The 17779-nt window shown below is 41.7% G+C and overlaps 1 protein-coding gene across 1 annotated transcript; it reads right to left on the bottom strand.

Annotated features, from left to right (window-relative positions):
- Window positions 1–13508: 13508 nt before the first annotated feature.
- LOC109385458 (translation initiation factor IF-2-like) lies at window positions 13509–17258 on the bottom strand. The gene is made up of 2 exons (XM_019647783.1): window positions 16025–17258; window positions 13509–13832 (listed from the first exon to the last, which is right to left on the bottom strand). The coding sequence occupies exon 1, from the start codon at window positions 17256–17258 to the stop codon at window positions 16056–16058; it is 1203 nt and encodes a 400-aa protein (XP_019503328.1). The 3' UTR covers window positions 13509–13832; window positions 16025–16055.
- Between the last annotated feature and the right edge of the window lie 521 nt (window positions 17259–17779).

Here is a 17779-nt window from a genome sequence, read left to right as displayed (position 1 = left end):
GCTCCAGTTGCTTTATGTCCTCTGATTTTAACTTGTGCTTTTTCATATATGTATTGGCCTCTTGGGTATTTTCTTTTTTGAAGTACCTGTTCAAGTCAGTAACCCGTTTTTAGGGGTCAGCTTTATTAGGATGTAATTTTCATGCAATGAAATTCAACAATTTTAAGAGTATTCTATAATGTAACCATCATCATAATCATGATATGGAATCTTTTCATTACCCCCCCCAAGTTCCCTTTTATCCTTTGAAGTCAATGAGCCGATATTCCCTTTTTCTATTCTCTGAAAGAGTTTGTATAAGATTGCAGTTCTTTCTTCCTTAAATGTCTGCAAGAATCTACTGGTGAAGTCATCAGAACCTGGAGATTTATTGTGTGAAGATTTTAATCACTATTCAGTTTCTTTAGTAGATACAGGACTCTTAAGATTTTCTATTTCTTTAGCATCATTTTTTGTAAAGTTGGGTTGTTCTAGAAATTTTCCATCTCATCTAAATTTTCAAGTTTACTGATACTAAGTTGTCTCACATATTTTCACTTCAACTTTGTAATGTCTGTAGAATCCATAGTGATGTCATGTCCCCCTTTTCAAGCCTGATAGAGGTAACAGGTACCCTTTTTGTTTGTTTTTGTTTTGTATGTATGATCAGTTTTATTATTCTTTTCAGTGACTCTTCTGTACATTTTTTAAATAAATTTTTTTTCTCTTTACTTTATCATTACCTTTTTATACTTTCTTTAGGTTTATGTTTTTTTTCTCTAAGTTCTCGAGATGGATACTTAGGTAATTGTTGTTTAAAGCTATAAATTTCAGCCCTTAAGATTATAAATTCCCCACTAAACATAATTTTAGCTGCATCTTAAAAATTTTAATGTCATATTTTCATTATGATTTAGTTCAGAATATTTTCTAATTTCCATTGTGATTTTCTTTGACTGATGGATTACTTAGAAGTATATTTCTTAATTACTATGTGTTTGGGGATTTTATAGTTTTAAAAAAAAATGTTAGCTGTTAGCTTAATTCCCATCCACTCAAAAAACGTACTCTATATAATTTTAATCTTTTGAAATATGATGAATCTTGTTTTATGGTCCAAGTTAATGTCACTTTTAATAAATGTTTCATGTTCACATGAAACAAACTGAATTCTATAATTGTTGGGTGAAATATTCCATATATATCAATTCTGTCAATTTTGTAGTCAGGTTGTTCAAACGTTGTGTATCCTTCCAATTTTTGTCTCCGTGTTCTATCAGTTACTGAGAGGTATGCTAAAAGCTCCTATTGTGATTGTAGATTTATCTATTTCTCCTTGCAGTTTCAGCAATTTTTTTGCTTTGTGTATTTTGTAGTATATTGCTAGTTGTGTACAAATTTATAATTGTTATATCTTCCTGGTGGGCTAATATTTTTATCATTGTGATATAGCACACTTTATTTCTAATAATGCTTCTTTCCTTAAAGTCTACTTTCTATGTTTTGTTTAGCTATGCTAGCTTCCTTCGAGTGATTGAGTAAAATGTCTTTCTATTCTTCTACTTTTAACTTTTTTGTGTTACAATTTTAGATTATAACTCTTGCATCTTTTGTAAAATGCATGCACATTTTTAAAACCAGTATGATAATCTTTGTTTTTAATGAAATATTATGCCACTTATATTTATGATTAATGATATATTTGTGTTCAGAGATAACATCTTACCATTTTCTATGTATCCCACTTGTTACTTGTCCCTTTTAGCTTCTTTTTTGCCTTCCTTTGGCTTAATTGAGTGGATTTTCAAATAATTATTATGTTTTCTGTCTTTGACTGTTTATACAGTATGTGGTTTATACATACTTTTATTATTCCCTTAATAGTAGCCCTAGGCTTTACAACATATATCCTGTCCTTGTTTCAGCTTAGTATAAATTAGTACTTTTACTACTTCTGACACAAGAAGTATCTGGCATCACCATGAGAGGTCTATTGCATTCTGACCTGTTATTGTGGAGTGGATATTGGTCCTCCCCATTTATGGAAACCGACTGTTGTCTGGTTCTCTCCTCCTTCTGGGTTCAAAAGATCTAAATTCACCTGCATTGAGCCATCCCCCTTTTGTTGGAGCCCTTTTCCTTCCAGATAATTGACTCTTCTGCCTTCCTGAAGCTTTAGGAAACCACCACTAGAGAGGAGAAGGAAAAAACACTTCTCATTTTTCCATGATAAACTCATAGACAAGAAAATGAGACATGATTTCTTAATCAACTTACCCTGACACACTTACTAATGTTATGTAAGTTTCGTGGCCTTGACTCAGAATCTAGTCAAAATTAATCACACTATTTCCATGGGAAATTAATTCCAAGTTACAAACTTTAGGGAACTTTGAGAACCCAATACATTCATTATATATGTATTCTCTATATAACAGCACTTTTCTTGCTTCTCTTTATTTAGGGAAATGAAAAATTGCAGAGACCAATGTTAAGGCTCATTGTTATTATAGGAATACTCTGGTCACTTAGCTTTAGGGCTTTGCTTCAATATGAACACCTACAAAAGAGGTGAATATGAGGGAATAAATAATATCTTACCAAATTGCAAGATATTTTGAACTTAGTTTTCTTTGCCAGGACACAAATGACACAGAGATAGAGAAAGGTGATAATTTCGGGGCTACAACCTCCTGAGGTACACTGAGGAATTAAAAACGCAGCCATACATGCAGATGTAAAGTTTAAGTTAGGGAACTGTATTTTGAGTGTTGTATCACTGAGGCCATAAAACCACAAGATAGTGGCCTGGTTTAATAAAACATTACAAAGTTTCATTAAGAAACTCCAAGGACAAAATGGCGGTAGTTTTGACCTAGACCATAGCAGCCGCTGCTTTTGCTAAAAGTAACTGTACTGATTCCTAAATTTATCTCATTCTGTAATACCCAACTTTACATTCTGAACAGAGACAATGCAGTCCAGACCTGTTACCATTTCTTCTGCTCTTTAGCTGTCATCCTGAACTAGCATAGGCTATCTATTACTCTGAGGTTTCAGGTAAGGTGGTTACTTCAAGTACCGTCCACTTTTTACAAAATAGGCTAAGTGGTAGATTGAACTCAAAGTAATTTGTTTTCTTCAAAACCCTTCCTTGATTCCACAGGTGGAACAACTTTTATTTGTAGTTTCCTTGGACCATCATTCCCACGTTTAGTCCAATAAATACTGGAGTAAAGGCAGACGAATAACAGGTTGTATTTGTATGTGGTTACATAGCATATGTAAGAGAAAATGTTTTTCCAAAATACTGTGTTTGGCCTAGGATTGTCTGAAAACTGGAAATGATCTGAAAAACAATTCCATAGTCATAAAATGAAGTTTTTCAAATCTGCTTTTCCCCATAAGAGATCTTCCACACTTAATCATTCAAGAGCTGATTCTCCAGAATGTGTAATACACAAACCCGTTATTTCTTCTTTTCCCTTCTGCTGCCTGATTTTTGGTCATTTCACAGCTCATTAGTATTCTCTCACTGGGAAAATAAAAGCAAATGTAGCTCAAACTAGTATTTGTAACTTTCTATGCAAAGGTTTTGTAGAAAGGGTTATGAATATTGGTTAACATATTGCTTTTCTTTAATAAGTATCTGGTTAGGCTCCACTGGACACTGGGGAAGAATTAAAGAAGTTTAAGATGTCCCTGCTTTTAAGGCTCTTACAATATAATTGGAGAGACAAGATTTGTGCATAGTAAAGTAGAATATTAATGCAAAGCAATATATATTTAAATAACACGAAAAAAGTTTGATCATACAAACATAGTATGCAAAAGAACTTTATAGACCTAACGTGGTTTAGAAAAGAAGGAGCAAACAATGGACTGGCAACATTGTCATGGAAATTCTCAATAAGGTTGTGAAACTTGAGCTAGATATCAGCGAATGAATGGGATTTCAAGATGGGCAAAGGGGAAAAAAAGGAAATTCTGCACAAAGAAGAAAATACAAGAAAATCCCACAATTCCAGGGTACAAGGCCCATATATATTTTTAAATGAAATGTTTCAAGCATATACACAATATAGAAAATAATATAACAAACTTGTCTTCCTCACCCAGATTTGTCAAATGTATACTTTTTGCCATATTTGCTTCAGATCCACTTAAAAAAAAACACATCCAAGAATTCAGGTTCAGATAAAGGCTTCTGCATACTCTATCATTATTCTTCCTAAGCAGAGGTAACAACTATCTTGAACTTGGAGTTTATTATCATGAATATATTTTTTTAATTGGGAAATTGGGGGAGGGGAACAGTGTTGGGAAATCGGGGAAGGGGAACAGACAAGTTGCTGTTCTTTTGTTCTTCATTCTAGTTGTGAAGGACGTCACTTCACTGGCCCATGTTGGTATTATAATTGCGCTCTGCCCAGGTGAGGAAGATTGGTCGCTGGGCCCTGAAGGGCCACTCATGGTGGCTCTTGGCAGCTCACTCTGGCTGCCAGCCACTCACGGTAGCTTTTTACAATAGACCACTGCAGCCTACGCCATTGCTGGTGACTCACAGCAGCCCAGCTCCAGGTCGCGCTGTTGTTCACCATCTTAGCTGTAGAGGGCATAGCGTCACTGGCCCTAATGTGGGATCTGAACCGGGGCCCTGCTGCTCAAAGCTGGAGTCCCAAGCCAACTCTTAACTAACACACCACTCTGCCGGCCCTTATCATGAATATTTTTAAATGTTTATCACACATGAAAATAGGTAGTATAGTTTCATGTGTTTCAACTTAATGTAAATGGTAGCATACTTTGTGTATCTTCTACCATCCTGTTTTTTAACTCGATATGCTATTTTTTTGAGATTTATACACATTCTAGTCCTGTTCTAGTTCATTTATTTTAACTATGATTCAGTATTCCACTGTGTGATCATGCAACAATTTACTTATCCATTCCTGGGTTGATAAACATTTAGGTTGCTTCCAATTATTTTCTGGTTATAGATAATGCTGCAGTGAACATTCATTTACATGTCTCCTTATGCATTTGAGGGAGAGTTTCTTGGATATACATAGAAAAGTGGAATTGTTATATTGTAAGACAAGGGTATCTTTAGCTTTACTAGATATTGCTAAATTGCTTTCCAATGTGGTTGTACCAAATTATTCTCCACACAGAAGTGTATAAAAGTTTCCACATCTTCCTTATCTTTGCAAGATAATGACTACATTCTAGGCATAGGGCTGCCAGGATACCCTTGAGTCGATACCCCGGGTGTCTGAGTGATATTCAGCTTTGGATCTCACTATGAGCCAGCCCAGTCCAAGCTAAGAAAGGATATCAATCCTCTGGAGAACAGCAAAAAAAGGAATGGTGTGGTGGTTGAGGATTGGGCAACCATTTTATTCATTTTTGCATCCTCAATATTTAGTACAACCTGAAACTTAGCAAGCAAGGCTCAGGTGATATGAAATTGACTGGAACTAATTATCAACCCTGGTCAGTTTCTGGTTTTCACTTCTCTAAGCTTCAGTTTCCCCATTTGTAAATTATAAATGATAACAATTCAAGGAGTCATACCAAAGATAAAATGAAAGAGATACAAATGTGAAAACATTCTTGTTATGGAAGTCTGTAAAATTATTTTTATTTTGAATGTTTAAAAACTAAGGTCCATAAATATCTCCTGCACCTTTTAAGTGGCCCTTGTTTAAAAAAAAGGCAGGGGAGGGACTTCCGGTCAAGATGACTCAGTAGGTAGACGCTATGCTTACCTTCTCTCACAACCACATCAAAATTACAACTAAACTAAAATAAATAAAACAGCCATCATTGAGAATTGCCTAAAATCTTACTGAACCGAAGCCCCACAACTAAGGACATGCAGAAGAAGCCACCTCAAGACTGGCAGGAGGGGCAGAGACACGGAACGGGCTGGTCCTGCACCTGCAATGTGACCATTAAAAATTGGGAGGGATATCTCAGCTGCAGAGGTCCCCCACAACCAAGAAGCGATAGGTCCCAGCCCCACCCTAGTCCGGGGTTCCAGTGCTGAGGAGAGAAGTCCCTATAATTTCTGGTTGTGAAAACCAGCAGAAATTGTGACTGAGTGAGACAGAGGGCGCCTGAAGTCCCAGCCGCTCCTATTAAATGGACCGCACGAGGACTTACTGATGGAATCACTGGCTCTGAGTTCCAGCACTGGGGCAGCAGCTGGAGAGGTGGCAGGGGCATATGGTGGGGAACTGAATGAATTGAGTGGCTTTGGGATGGGAACTGGAAGGGCAGCTTTCTCCTGGATGGAGGAGCTGGTGGAAGCCATTGTTTCTTTGTTAAGCCCTCCTCCTTCCCGGCAGGCCAAAGTAGGCGGCCGCCATATCTGAGTCTCCATCAATCTGGCTAACGCCGTTCACCATGCCCTGGTGATTAGTTGCCCTGACACTAGTTATAAGGATACTCAATGATCTCAGGGAGAACTTCAACAAAGAAATAGGAAACATAAAAATGGAGATAGAAAAAAAAGAACCAGTTAGGTGGGAGGCGGACTGGGGTCAGGGTGAAAAAGGTGAAGGGATTAAGAAATACAAATTGGTAGTTATAAAATAGTCATGGGGATGTAGAGTATAGGGAATATAATCAATAATATGGTAATAACTATATATAGGGCCAGGTGAGTACTAGACGAATCAGGGGGATCACTTCCTAAATTACATAAATGTCTAACCACTATGCTGTACACCTGAAACTAATATAAAATAATATTGACTGTCAACTCTAATTGAAGAATTTTAAAAGGAGGGAAAAGAAAAAGAAAAATAAGAGGTTCAAAGTTCCAGATATGAAACAAATAAGTCTTGGGGATGTAATGTACAGCATAGGAAATATAGTCGATAATATTGTGATAGCATGGTATGGTGTCAGATGGTTGCTGAACTTCTCATGGTGATCACTTCTTTAGCATAGGGAATATAATTAAAAATGTGGTAATAACTCTGTATAGTGCCAGGTGGGTATTGTTAAATAACTATGATGTACACATGAAACTAATATAATATTGCATGTTAGCTATATTTTAATAAAAATCTTTTTTTTAAAAAAAGATTGCTTAACATTGCTCTACATGCTCAGACTCAGAGGCCTCACAATTCTACTATCCTTATTTGTATGATTCAAATTTACACATCACGATCTAATCCCCTCTTGCACTTTCTAAATCTGTCAGTATCCTTGCAATTGCTCCTCCTTAATGCCCTTTCATCTCCTCAAACTCAACAAGCCTAGAAGTGAACCCACGTGTGTGCGTTCCAAATTTAGCTTCCCACCAGGACTTCCATATTCCCATTGTTGGCATTTTAGAAATGCATTGGCCAGGTGTGATATTATCAGAAGAGGAAAAGAATGGGGCCAGGGACTAATTAAAAGGCTTGCACCACAGAGCAGAAAACAGACTGCACTGAGTTGCAGACATGCTGTTTTGGGTTTACTTGGAATGACTGAAGACTGTTCTCCTTAGGTAACAGGATAGATAAACCCTAAATATTGGCATCAGCAATGTAGGTGTTATTCTTTTAGGCATTAAAAAGTCATACAGACATTTTCAGATATTGGTGTCCAGTTAATAGTTTTGACTTTGGGAGAGACTGCCTGTATGTAGCTCTACACTTATGCTTGAAAAGGGCTATTTACAAATTTCATATAGGAGCTTAGTTGTTGGCAACTAAAATACAAAGCATTTTTATGAGTTTCCTTCCTTTTGTTCCCTTTATGATGAGAGCAATTATTCCATCAACACATGTTTAAACTATTCTGATGGTATCAGATGCTCAACTGGGAAAATTCATACTACCAGAAGCGTCCTCATTTAAACATATATATTTTTAAAGTATCTTTAACCCAGATCATCAGATTTCAGGCTTAAGGTTCTAATACCAAGAAGGAGCACACCTTATTTGAGATGTGTTTTGCCCTGAGCTCAGACAGGGTAAATGGATCTGCTTCTTGGGGCAGAGATCTGGGTCATTTTGAGAAATGGGCTACCTTCACACCCACCTTGAGCTGTGTGCAGGAATAATGAAAAACTCCTGGCGCATTATTTAAATTATTTAATTGACCTTTTATTTTTTGTCTGTTTGATCAAGAAAAACTCCAATCCAGGTTTAAACTGAATTAGTGGATTTCTTGTTTTCCCAAAGAGATGAACTTTCTAGAGCTACGAGTAGATTGGTTTACTACAGGTTTTGTAGGGAGCAGGCTTCCGAGTCTTCTTAAGGGGATAAGAGTAACTAGAACAAAGCTTCTAAAGAAAAGGTCACCAGGGTAACACTCTGGGCAGTAATCTACTCCGGAAATACAGTGTATGCAACCATATTTGTTCTGGGCCAGCTCAGTCTGGCCCTCTTTAACTGAAGGTAACTAAGGGGAATTTAGTCTGAATGTTGTATGAAAGGGAACCAGGGAAACACTATAATCTATTATGGGATAACAGATAAATACAATCAGGCATTTCATCAATCAGATTATCTCAGCATCTCTCAGTCTCTCTCTTTCTCAGCCTGTATTTGGCCTTCACTTCCTTGCAATCCTTCAATATTTTGTTGTTTATTTTTCACTCAGCTTGCACCATGGATTAGTTGAGTCTAAAAAGATATCAATTACCAACAGTGCAGGTCGAAGAGCACCCCCTTGAAATCGTGGCTTCTCAAGAAGATAGGAGGTTCTTGTCTCTCTAGATAAGGGTCTATGTTCTTGTCTAACTCCTCTTTGCAAGATCTCACCTGTTAGCAATATTGAGTAGAGGTACTCTGTGCTGTTTTATTAGTGGTATTCTATCTGCTTGGTGATAAGAAGAGAATATCTGGTCTGATAAACTGTTGGCAGGGCAGGAACTTGGCAGTAGGATTTATGAGACCAAATATCTTGTCCCTGGCAATTTAGGGCAATGGGGGTTCAAGAACACCTCTGATGATCTGATTCAGAAGGGAGTAAACATGTTTTTTGGAGATGTTTCCTGTTCAGGACCCAGGGGCCAGGGTTGGAGTTGAGGATTATATAATTATAGATTATAATGTAAATGGCATCCCCTGAGTCGGGCAGTACAATGGCCCTGAGTTTGTTGCAGCTATAAAAAATTGAACCAAAGTTTAGGCTACATTATAGTGTTCAGATAATAGGTAGTTATAATCCCCCCACCCATAGTCAACACTGACCAGACTGCATTTGGAATACTGAGCTCAATTCTTAGTGCCAAAGTTTAGAAAGATATGTGTCCATAGGAGAGGGCGCAGATGAGATATATGAAGGTCATGATGTATGAGAATCTGAGAGACTATAACTAAGAGGAGACACAATAGCAGAAAAGGGAATATGGATTTCAATAGGTCAGCACTAAACTCCATCATGACAAATCTAATGACACTTTTCTGTCTCCCTCCTCCTCAGTCACTTCTCTTTGGCATTTAACACTGTTAAATAACACTCTTCTTAAAATTCCCCTCGTCTTTGCTTCATTGATACCAATTGTACTAGTTCAACAGATGGTGAAATTGAATAAGAAGTCCAAGATTCTTCTGTGTGGACACATCTGTGAAGGATAAAGAGGAAAGGGAGCAGGGAAAGGGAGGGAAGAGTTTTAGGCTGCAATGCCTATCTTCATGCCTGCGATGGGAGAGAAAGGAGGGGAGGGTGAGGAGGAAAAGCCTCAGTTTGCAAGGTAACTCTGAGAAAGGCTCAGTCAGGCCAACGGGGAGCCCAGAGCAAAGACTGCCCATTAGGGGAAACTGCACTGAACAGGAATGGTGACTGTGCTGTCGCTGACTGGGAGCATCTGGGGAGAATGGGACCTCTGCATGAATGCTGTGATGGATCCCAAAGGCATGGTGGCTGGAGGCTGTCAGTTAATTACACTTCTCAGAGCAAGTGCTTCCTTGAAGGGAGTCCTGAGTAGTGCCCTCCTATGGCTGCCACACCATTTCACTTCCACATAGCATACTGGGTGCTACCTTCCTGACCTCTTGTGCTAGATCTCTTCCTTTGCTCATATTCTAAATGTTGGGGTTCTCTAGGAAACCATTTTCTGCCTATTTCATACATCTTCCCGACGAGGATTTATCTCAACTCACAATTTCAAATACTACCATCACTGAATGTTAGTGCTAACTCCATACGTTAATTCAGGCCATTATTTTCTCTCATTTGGATTACTGCAAGGATCTCCTAACTATTCTCCCATCTCGTTTCCAGTCTTGCAATCAGTCTCCAATTCACTCTCCATGCCACAGCTAATGGGATATTTCTAAGGCGCAAGTTAAGATCACGCTATTCCTGTGCTGAAAACCCCTCAGTAACTCCTTTTGTTCTCAATAAGAAATCTAAATTATTTAACATGATTTACATGCCCCTTCAAGGACGGATCCCTGCTTACTACTCTAGTCACATCTGTTATTCCCCGCTAAAGAGAATGCATTTCATTTCTTTGAATGTAACCTTCTGACCCATGGTGTGGAGTGTACCTACTTGCCTAATTTTCTACTTGTCTTTTTTTTTTTTTTTAAGAAATTTTATTGGGGAACATTGTGTTTTTCCAGGACCCATCAGCTCCAAGTCAAGTTGTTGTCCTTCAATCTTAGTTGTTTTGGGCACAGCTCAGCTCCAAGTCCAGTCGCCGTTTTCAATGTAGTTGTGGGGGGGTGCAGCCCACCATCCCATGTGGGAATCAAACCGGCAACCTTGTTTAGAGCTCGCGCTCTCACCAACTGAGCCACCTTACCGCCCCTCTACTTGTCTTTTAAGTCCCAGCTTAGAGGTTCCTTCCTCTGTGAAGACTTCTATAATCTGCAAAGACTAGATTCAGTGCTCTCTTACGTGATCCCAGGAACTGGCTGTTAAAGAGCAGGTGGAATTATGATTGTGAATCTACAGAGGGCAGTTAAACATCGCTTTGGTGCTAAATATTGGAAACGTAGTAAGAGGACCAATGTTTTACATATCGAGACTTCTATTGGGATACATGCTACATGAGATAGAAAGGAGTACTATAATAAATAGTTTGGTGTGGGTGATGGTTCTCCCAAGGAATATGATAGGCAAACATTCTTAATCCAGTCACACACCTCCACTTCCTGCCCAAACCCCGGCATTCAGAAATATGTGTGGCCATTTTTTTGTTTTGTTTTGTTTTTGCAGGCAGGCATAGCCCACCGTCTTGAACAGGCAATCTTGATGTTAGGAGCACACACTCTCACCAGCTGAGCCATCCTGCCACCTGTTGGCAGCTCAGCTGCAGCTCAGCTCAGGAGCAGCTCAGGCGCAGCTCACTGGCCCATGAGGGAATCAAACCGGCGACACTGTTGCTCAGAGCTCACACTCTTGAGCAAGCTTTTAACCAACTGAGCCACTCGGCCGGCCATGTGTGGCCATTTTTGTTATTGTTGTTGATGTCAGTATGACTGGGAGCAGCATGGGGGGCAGGAAGGTTAAAATGCATGAGGATAATTCCATACAAGGAAGGATTCTCTTACCCAAAATGCTAATAAAACCTCCACTGAGAAACACTATGCTAAAAGGTATGCAAATGTGGGAGCAGAACTGAATCGCTCAGAGTAACACAGTGGAAGCTGAGGGCTGACACTTCAGGACTTCCATCTCCACCTACTCCCCATGCAGAGTTCTACCTCATCTGTAAATAAATGTTGAGTGCATGCTTTTAAAAATATTGGTTAAAAGAAAATTTTAAAATATATATTGGTTTCAAAAAGAGGCAAATTATTAGCCCGAGCAGCATCTAGTATCTCCTTCTGGCTCTGCTTCCCTGCACCCCATTCTTATCTCATGGTAACGGAATTGTATAAGAACTTGTCTGTACCTCCAACTTGAATTCAGGGATCATGCCCTATTGCATTGCCAGAACCTAGTTTGTCACATGACACCTGCTCAATAAATATTTCTGAACTATGACTCTTAAAATTTAAAAATTAATTCTGAAATCTTTTCTAAGTGTCAATCCTACATATTTATCACTAATTTTACATTTCTAGTTGAACACATCAAATTTACAGGTAGAAAAGAGAATCATTTATCTTGATCCAGTGCTAAAATCCTCCCTCAAATAACCTTATTATGACAAATGCAATCATCTTTTTGGGATCCTCCCAGTTACATGTCAGAAGCCTGCATGTCACCCATCTCTTCCTGCTTCCTCACTTCCCTAAACCTGTTAATTCCATCTCCCAGTTATCTCCTGGGTTCTTACCCTTCTCTTCGTCCTCAGCATCTCTGGCTTTCATTCAGGGTCTCTAAATATACTATTGCATTTGCTTCTTAAACCATATCTCCTTCCTCATCCTCATTCTCACCCTGACTGTTAACCCTTTAAACCATTCTAAAATATATTCAAGATAATAGTAATGAATACTTTATGGGTTTACTGTGGTGCCAGGGACTACATGTCCTTTCTTGTTGACTCTTTATAACAGCCCCAGCTTGAAGTAATTTCCTAAGGACATTCAGTAAGGAGACAGACACAAGATTTAAACTCAGGTAGCCTGGCTCAGAGCTGTGCTAGATTAGGCTATATATAACCTCCTGGAACCTTCTGCCATGTTGTTTTACAAACACGTCTGGGTCTGATTCTCCTCCCCTGGTGGAGGCCCTGGTTGTCATGAGTCTCTTTTGAGCTAGGGTTTGCTCAGTATTCCTTTCCCAGAGCTGTTGGTGTCCTGAAAATGTGAGCAGTGGTTATGTTGAATGTGAGTGGTGGTTGTGAGGTCAATAAGCCGAAGAAGTGGATCCAATGGGTTATTATTAGACAAGAGGTCCTGAGGATGAAACAGAGAGCTGGTGTGGACACCAAGGAATCCCTAAGTCACAGACCCATGAGAGACAGGCTAACAGAAGAGTGGTCTGAATACGCTGGCAACTACTACTGTCCATCTTAGCCTTTACGCACTCCCTACTGTGCGATACTTAATTACATGGGCTGGTACTTTAAGGGGCTGGGGCTAAGTGGCCAGCTTGGAGTATAGCACCTCCCCTTTGTTTGTCTGGCTAACTCCAATGCATTCTTTTTCTTTTTTTTAAAATATTTTATTGGGGAATTGGGGGAGGGGAATAGTGTTGGGGAATTGGGGAAGGGGACCGGCCAAATTGTTGTTCTTCAATCTTCGTTGTAGAGGGTACCAGTCGCCATCTGGCTTCCCGTCAGCAACTCGTGGCCTCTAAGCTCAAGGTGCTGTGTTCAATCTTAGTTGTGGGTGGGCGTAGCCACCATCCCATGCAGGAGGGGAACCAGCAGCCTTGTTGTTAAGAGCACACGCTCTATCTACTAAGCCATCCGGACGGCAGTTCAGCTCAAGGTGCCAAGTTCAGTCTTAGTTGCAGGTGGGCATAGCCCACCATTGAACAGGCAATCTTGTTGTTACACCAGCTAAGCCATCCTGCCACCTGTTGGCAGCTCAGCGACAGCTCAGCTCGTTTGCATGTGGGAATCGAACCGGTGGCCCTGTTGCTCAGAGCTCATGCTCTTAAGCCAACTCTTAACCAACTGAGCCACTCGGCCAGCCCTCCAATGCGTTCTTTGATGCAACTCTTCTGTGTTTCCCACAGTATGTGAGACTGCAAACTCCTTGAGCGCAGGCACCATGGCTTTTCTTCTCTGTATTCTATGCCACTACAATCTAACAATCATTGACTCTAAATGCATTACAAGGAGAAAGATTTTGGCTTAGCGTAAGAGAAATTTTAACAAGTGTTCTGTAAAGCAGAGTACAGACTCGTGGATAAGAGTCTGGCCTTCGTGTCATACTACCTCTGTTCAACTTTCAGTTTTCTGTGTTACCTTGAGCAGCTTAATCTGTCTGTGCCTGAAAAAAATGGAGAAAATAATAACTATGTCATCAGGTTGTTGTGGGAATTAAGTGACATAATACGTGGAAAGTATTTGACTCAGTTCTTGGCAACTTGTAAACACTTCGTATGTTACATATTACTGTTTTCTATTACTGTTATTATGATCATTCACTAACACTATCTCATAACGACACCGGTTGCTTTGGAAGCAGGGAGTTCCTTTCACTGAGGGTACATTAAGTTCTCACTTACACTGACGGTACGTTCAGTTCTCACTTAACGTCCTCTGCCAATTTTACCATAGGTTAATTGTATAAATAAGAGTTAAGTTTGAGGACCTGCTGTATTCAAGCAGCAGTAAACCCAGGAGAGATGCCGTAGAAGCAGTTCTTGAATAAAAAAGATTAGATGATTTCTAAGGATGCATCTAAACATAGAAGAGGGAAGCTACTTCTCTGATTCAAAGCAAGTGTGATCATTAGTGTTACTTGCAGCAAAGTTAAGGAGTGTTTAAAAAAAAAGACATCGGAGTTTGCTATGTGTATATATCACAAAGGACAAAATATTTTATTCTTTGTAAGCAGTTAATTGCACAAGTCTTTTTATTTATGTTGAAACCATTTGCCATATTTATATAGTTATATGGTAAATCAGGCCCTACATGAAAATCTATCTCTTTTCAAGAGGGCTGCCTTAGTCCTGCCAAAATGGAACAAACAAAACTTTCAAGACTATTCCAACACTACTGAAATGTCTTTTCCCTTTGAAAGAAGTCTATTAGTGATGCAACTGCAAAGTTATCTGCACAGATGATAATCCCAGCAAACAAAACAGTGAAACCATTAGAACGCTCTTGTGCAGCATTCAGTCCTGAGAATCCTGAGAATTTGGCATTCTGGCATTAAAAAGGCAGAGAAAAAGAGCAGAACTGGTTCCTGTTTGGGATAGTTTGTTAGGTCTGCTTATCTGAATCCTGGGCTAATTATCCTCATGCTTGTCTTAAAAAGGCCAAACAATTCTACAAATGTGGACAAGCAGAAGGAAGGCCTGCACTCTGGGTGCTCAGCAAGTGCCTTAAACAGGCAAATCCAGTAATTTAATTCTCAAGACATCAGAGCCTTAAGGTAGATCCATCTAGAAGAAATCCAATGATAAGTATTCATAGGGCAGCAATTTAAACAATATGCTTGTATTATGAATGCTGTAAAATATTAAAAATTTGAAATTGAAAGGCTACTTGTATAGGTGAAGAGATGGTCATGTTCCAACATCTTTTGGTCAATAGATACTCAGTAAACAACTTCTCTGGGAATTTAGTAAATATGCAATCTTACTGTAAGCAAAAGGACTTAATGTATGAAGCAGTTAACCGTAAGTAGTTAACTCCACTATTGATGGAGCATATTTATTTTACCCCTAACAGGTTTGATGAGATCTAGTTTATCAGGCGCCAGCAAGCACTAGGGAATATTAGTGATCAGAAAGGTGTGGTGCTTAAAGGTATTAGGAAAGCACTTCTAAAGCAGCAACACTCCAAAGTGGTATTGCCGAAGTGGCCATCACCTACTTGATGAAAGCTTTCGGAAATACGAAGTGGGCAATTGATGGAGAACAGAAAATTAACTCTCCATAGCCACATGCCTTCTTGGACAGGTATTAACAGTTGGCACTGATGTCCACATAGATTGGATGTAATGCTCAAAATCTGGGTCTTAAGTAGGGTGGGGCTTTGAGTAGGCAAACTGAAGAGCTTCCGGATCATCACGTGTTTACATTTCAGGTGCAGGAATGGAACTTGTCCACGCTCCACCCTCTGCCACCTCTCCTTTGCAAGGTTGCTCTGCAGCTTACAGTCTCCGCCCGGGTCTTTGATAATCCAAACGTGTCTGGTGAGAAGGTCAATCACTGCTTCTGTCCTGTGCTCTGCCTGCCTCCCACGCCATCTACACCGGCTGGCTAGCTCTCGGCTGCTTCCCAAGCTCTACCCACTCCACGCGCCTCCCTGGCTGCCCTCCTGGCCTGTCCTCTTTTGCAGGCTAACTCCAAGGGCCCGAGTTGTCAGGACAAGCACCGCTCACTTTTCTCAGGGCAACCCCTTCTCCCGCAATCCCAGAAGGTCTGTGGTACTCGGCTGTGTCCTATATGTAGCTGCTTCTAAAAAAGCAGTTTGGGACATTGGCTGTCTTGCAAATGAAAACTATACTACCTGCTCAGGATTGGGACCTGATCTGGCACCGTCAAAGTCTGGGAATCAGAAGCGAATAGGAGTAACTTTCTGCTTGTCCTTCCCGCGGTCCCAGGAAGGCAAACCTTTTCTGACCTCCTACTGCTGCGGTCGGGCGCGACTCCGCGCCCGGAGACGCTGCGGCGGTTCTGTTGGGGTACCGCCGGGCCGCCAGCTGCAGCCGGGCAGGCGCGCCCAGCCTGAGCGCGCACGGGTCGGACGCGCGCGAGGCCCGGGAGCGCTTCCTCCGGGATTGCGGCTGCGCAGTCGGACTGGAGCCTGGAAAAGGGGGAGGAGAGCGGAGGAGAGCGGAGGAGCCGGAGTAAGGGGAGGGGGAGGAGCGGCGAAGGCGGAAGCCATGTTGGAGTTTCACCCCGAGCAAGGGGCTGCGAGCGTTCTCCTCTCCCTGTGGGTGTGACCCGGGTTTTCGGCACGGCTGCGGGCAGCGGGGAGGGCGGGGACGGTTAGCTAGGTCGTTGTCGTCCGCAGCGGCGGCTGCGTGAGGGGAGCGGCGGCGGCCGCAGCGTGGAGCCGGGCGATTGTGACCGCCGGGGGAGCAGGGGGCCGGCAGCGGCTCCCACTCTCCGTGTGGCCCCCTGAGCGCCCCCCCTCCCCTGCCCGGGAGGGAGGCGGGGGGCACCCGGGGCCCGCCATGAACCCCGGCTTCGATCTGTCCCGCCGGAACCCGCAGGAGGACTTCGAGCTGATTCAGCGCATCGGCAGTGGCACCTACGGCGACGTCTACAAGGTAAAGGCGAGGGGCCGAGGCCGCGGGGTCCGGACCCGCGGCGGGGAGGGCCGGGGGCGCCACGGAGCTTGGGCTTTGAGTCCGCGCTGTCTCTCCGCGGGAGACACTGGCGCCGGGGAGCAGTGGGGGAGGAGGCGGAACGGGCTCCCGGGGCTCCGATGCCTTGGAGCGAACAAAGGGCCAAACGGTTAACCTCGAGACCTCCAAGGTCTCACCTGAGCTCTCCCCTGGACGCGCGTTTCCCGGGAAGGGCTGACCGCGAGCGGGCAGCTGCTCCTCGTAGCGCAGAGAGAGGCTGGGCTTTTGTTGCATAGGCAGGGTCAGTGCGACGAACCAGACAGCAGGGGTTTGGCGTATGTCAAACCTGCGTGCTTCAGACAGACCTGGCATTATCCGCTGCCGGCTGGGAACTGCTGCCCACCCCGCCCCGCGGTAGTTATTAGGCTCGGCAGCCTCCGTACATAGCATAGCCCCTTAACCTTCAGTCTCTTAGCATCCGCATACTAGCTTCTTTAAATTTTCTGAGTAATGGCTTTCTTTTGTAAAAGATCTAGTTAGCATGATTTTTTTTTTTTAAGGAAAGAGCAACTTTGTTTTCTCCAAGTCGAACTGGACTTTGATGCCTTATTAAACTTGTTTTTGTTCAGTGACACATAGGATTCATTCTTTTTGAATGAATTGAGTACTTCGGAAAGGTACTGGTTTGACAAGGTTAGAATTCAAAGCCCATGAGTAGTACAGCATTCCTGTTGTAGAGGGACCACTTCTAAATGTGGGAGATAAATCACGCTTCCCTGGCCAGCTCAACTCTTTGGCCTCGCAGAGACTGCCAAGAAGAGAGGAGGAGAGTGCCAAATGTGGCAGCAGTCTTGATTTAGTCGTGTATCTTCTTACTGGTAACTGAAGTGGAACGCCTCCTGTTTCACATAACACCTGAGGATGCACAAAGAAACTTAATTTGACTTTGAAAAGTTGACTCTTAACTTTAT

The sequence above is a fragment of the Hipposideros armiger genome, unplaced genomic scaffold (assembly GCF_001890085.2).
Source record: "Hipposideros armiger isolate ML-2016 unplaced genomic scaffold, ASM189008v1 scaffold_116, whole genome shotgun sequence".
Lineage (NCBI taxonomy): Eukaryota > Metazoa > Chordata > Mammalia > Chiroptera > Hipposideridae > Hipposideros > Hipposideros armiger.
This window is presented reverse-complemented; position numbering and strand designations above follow the sequence as displayed.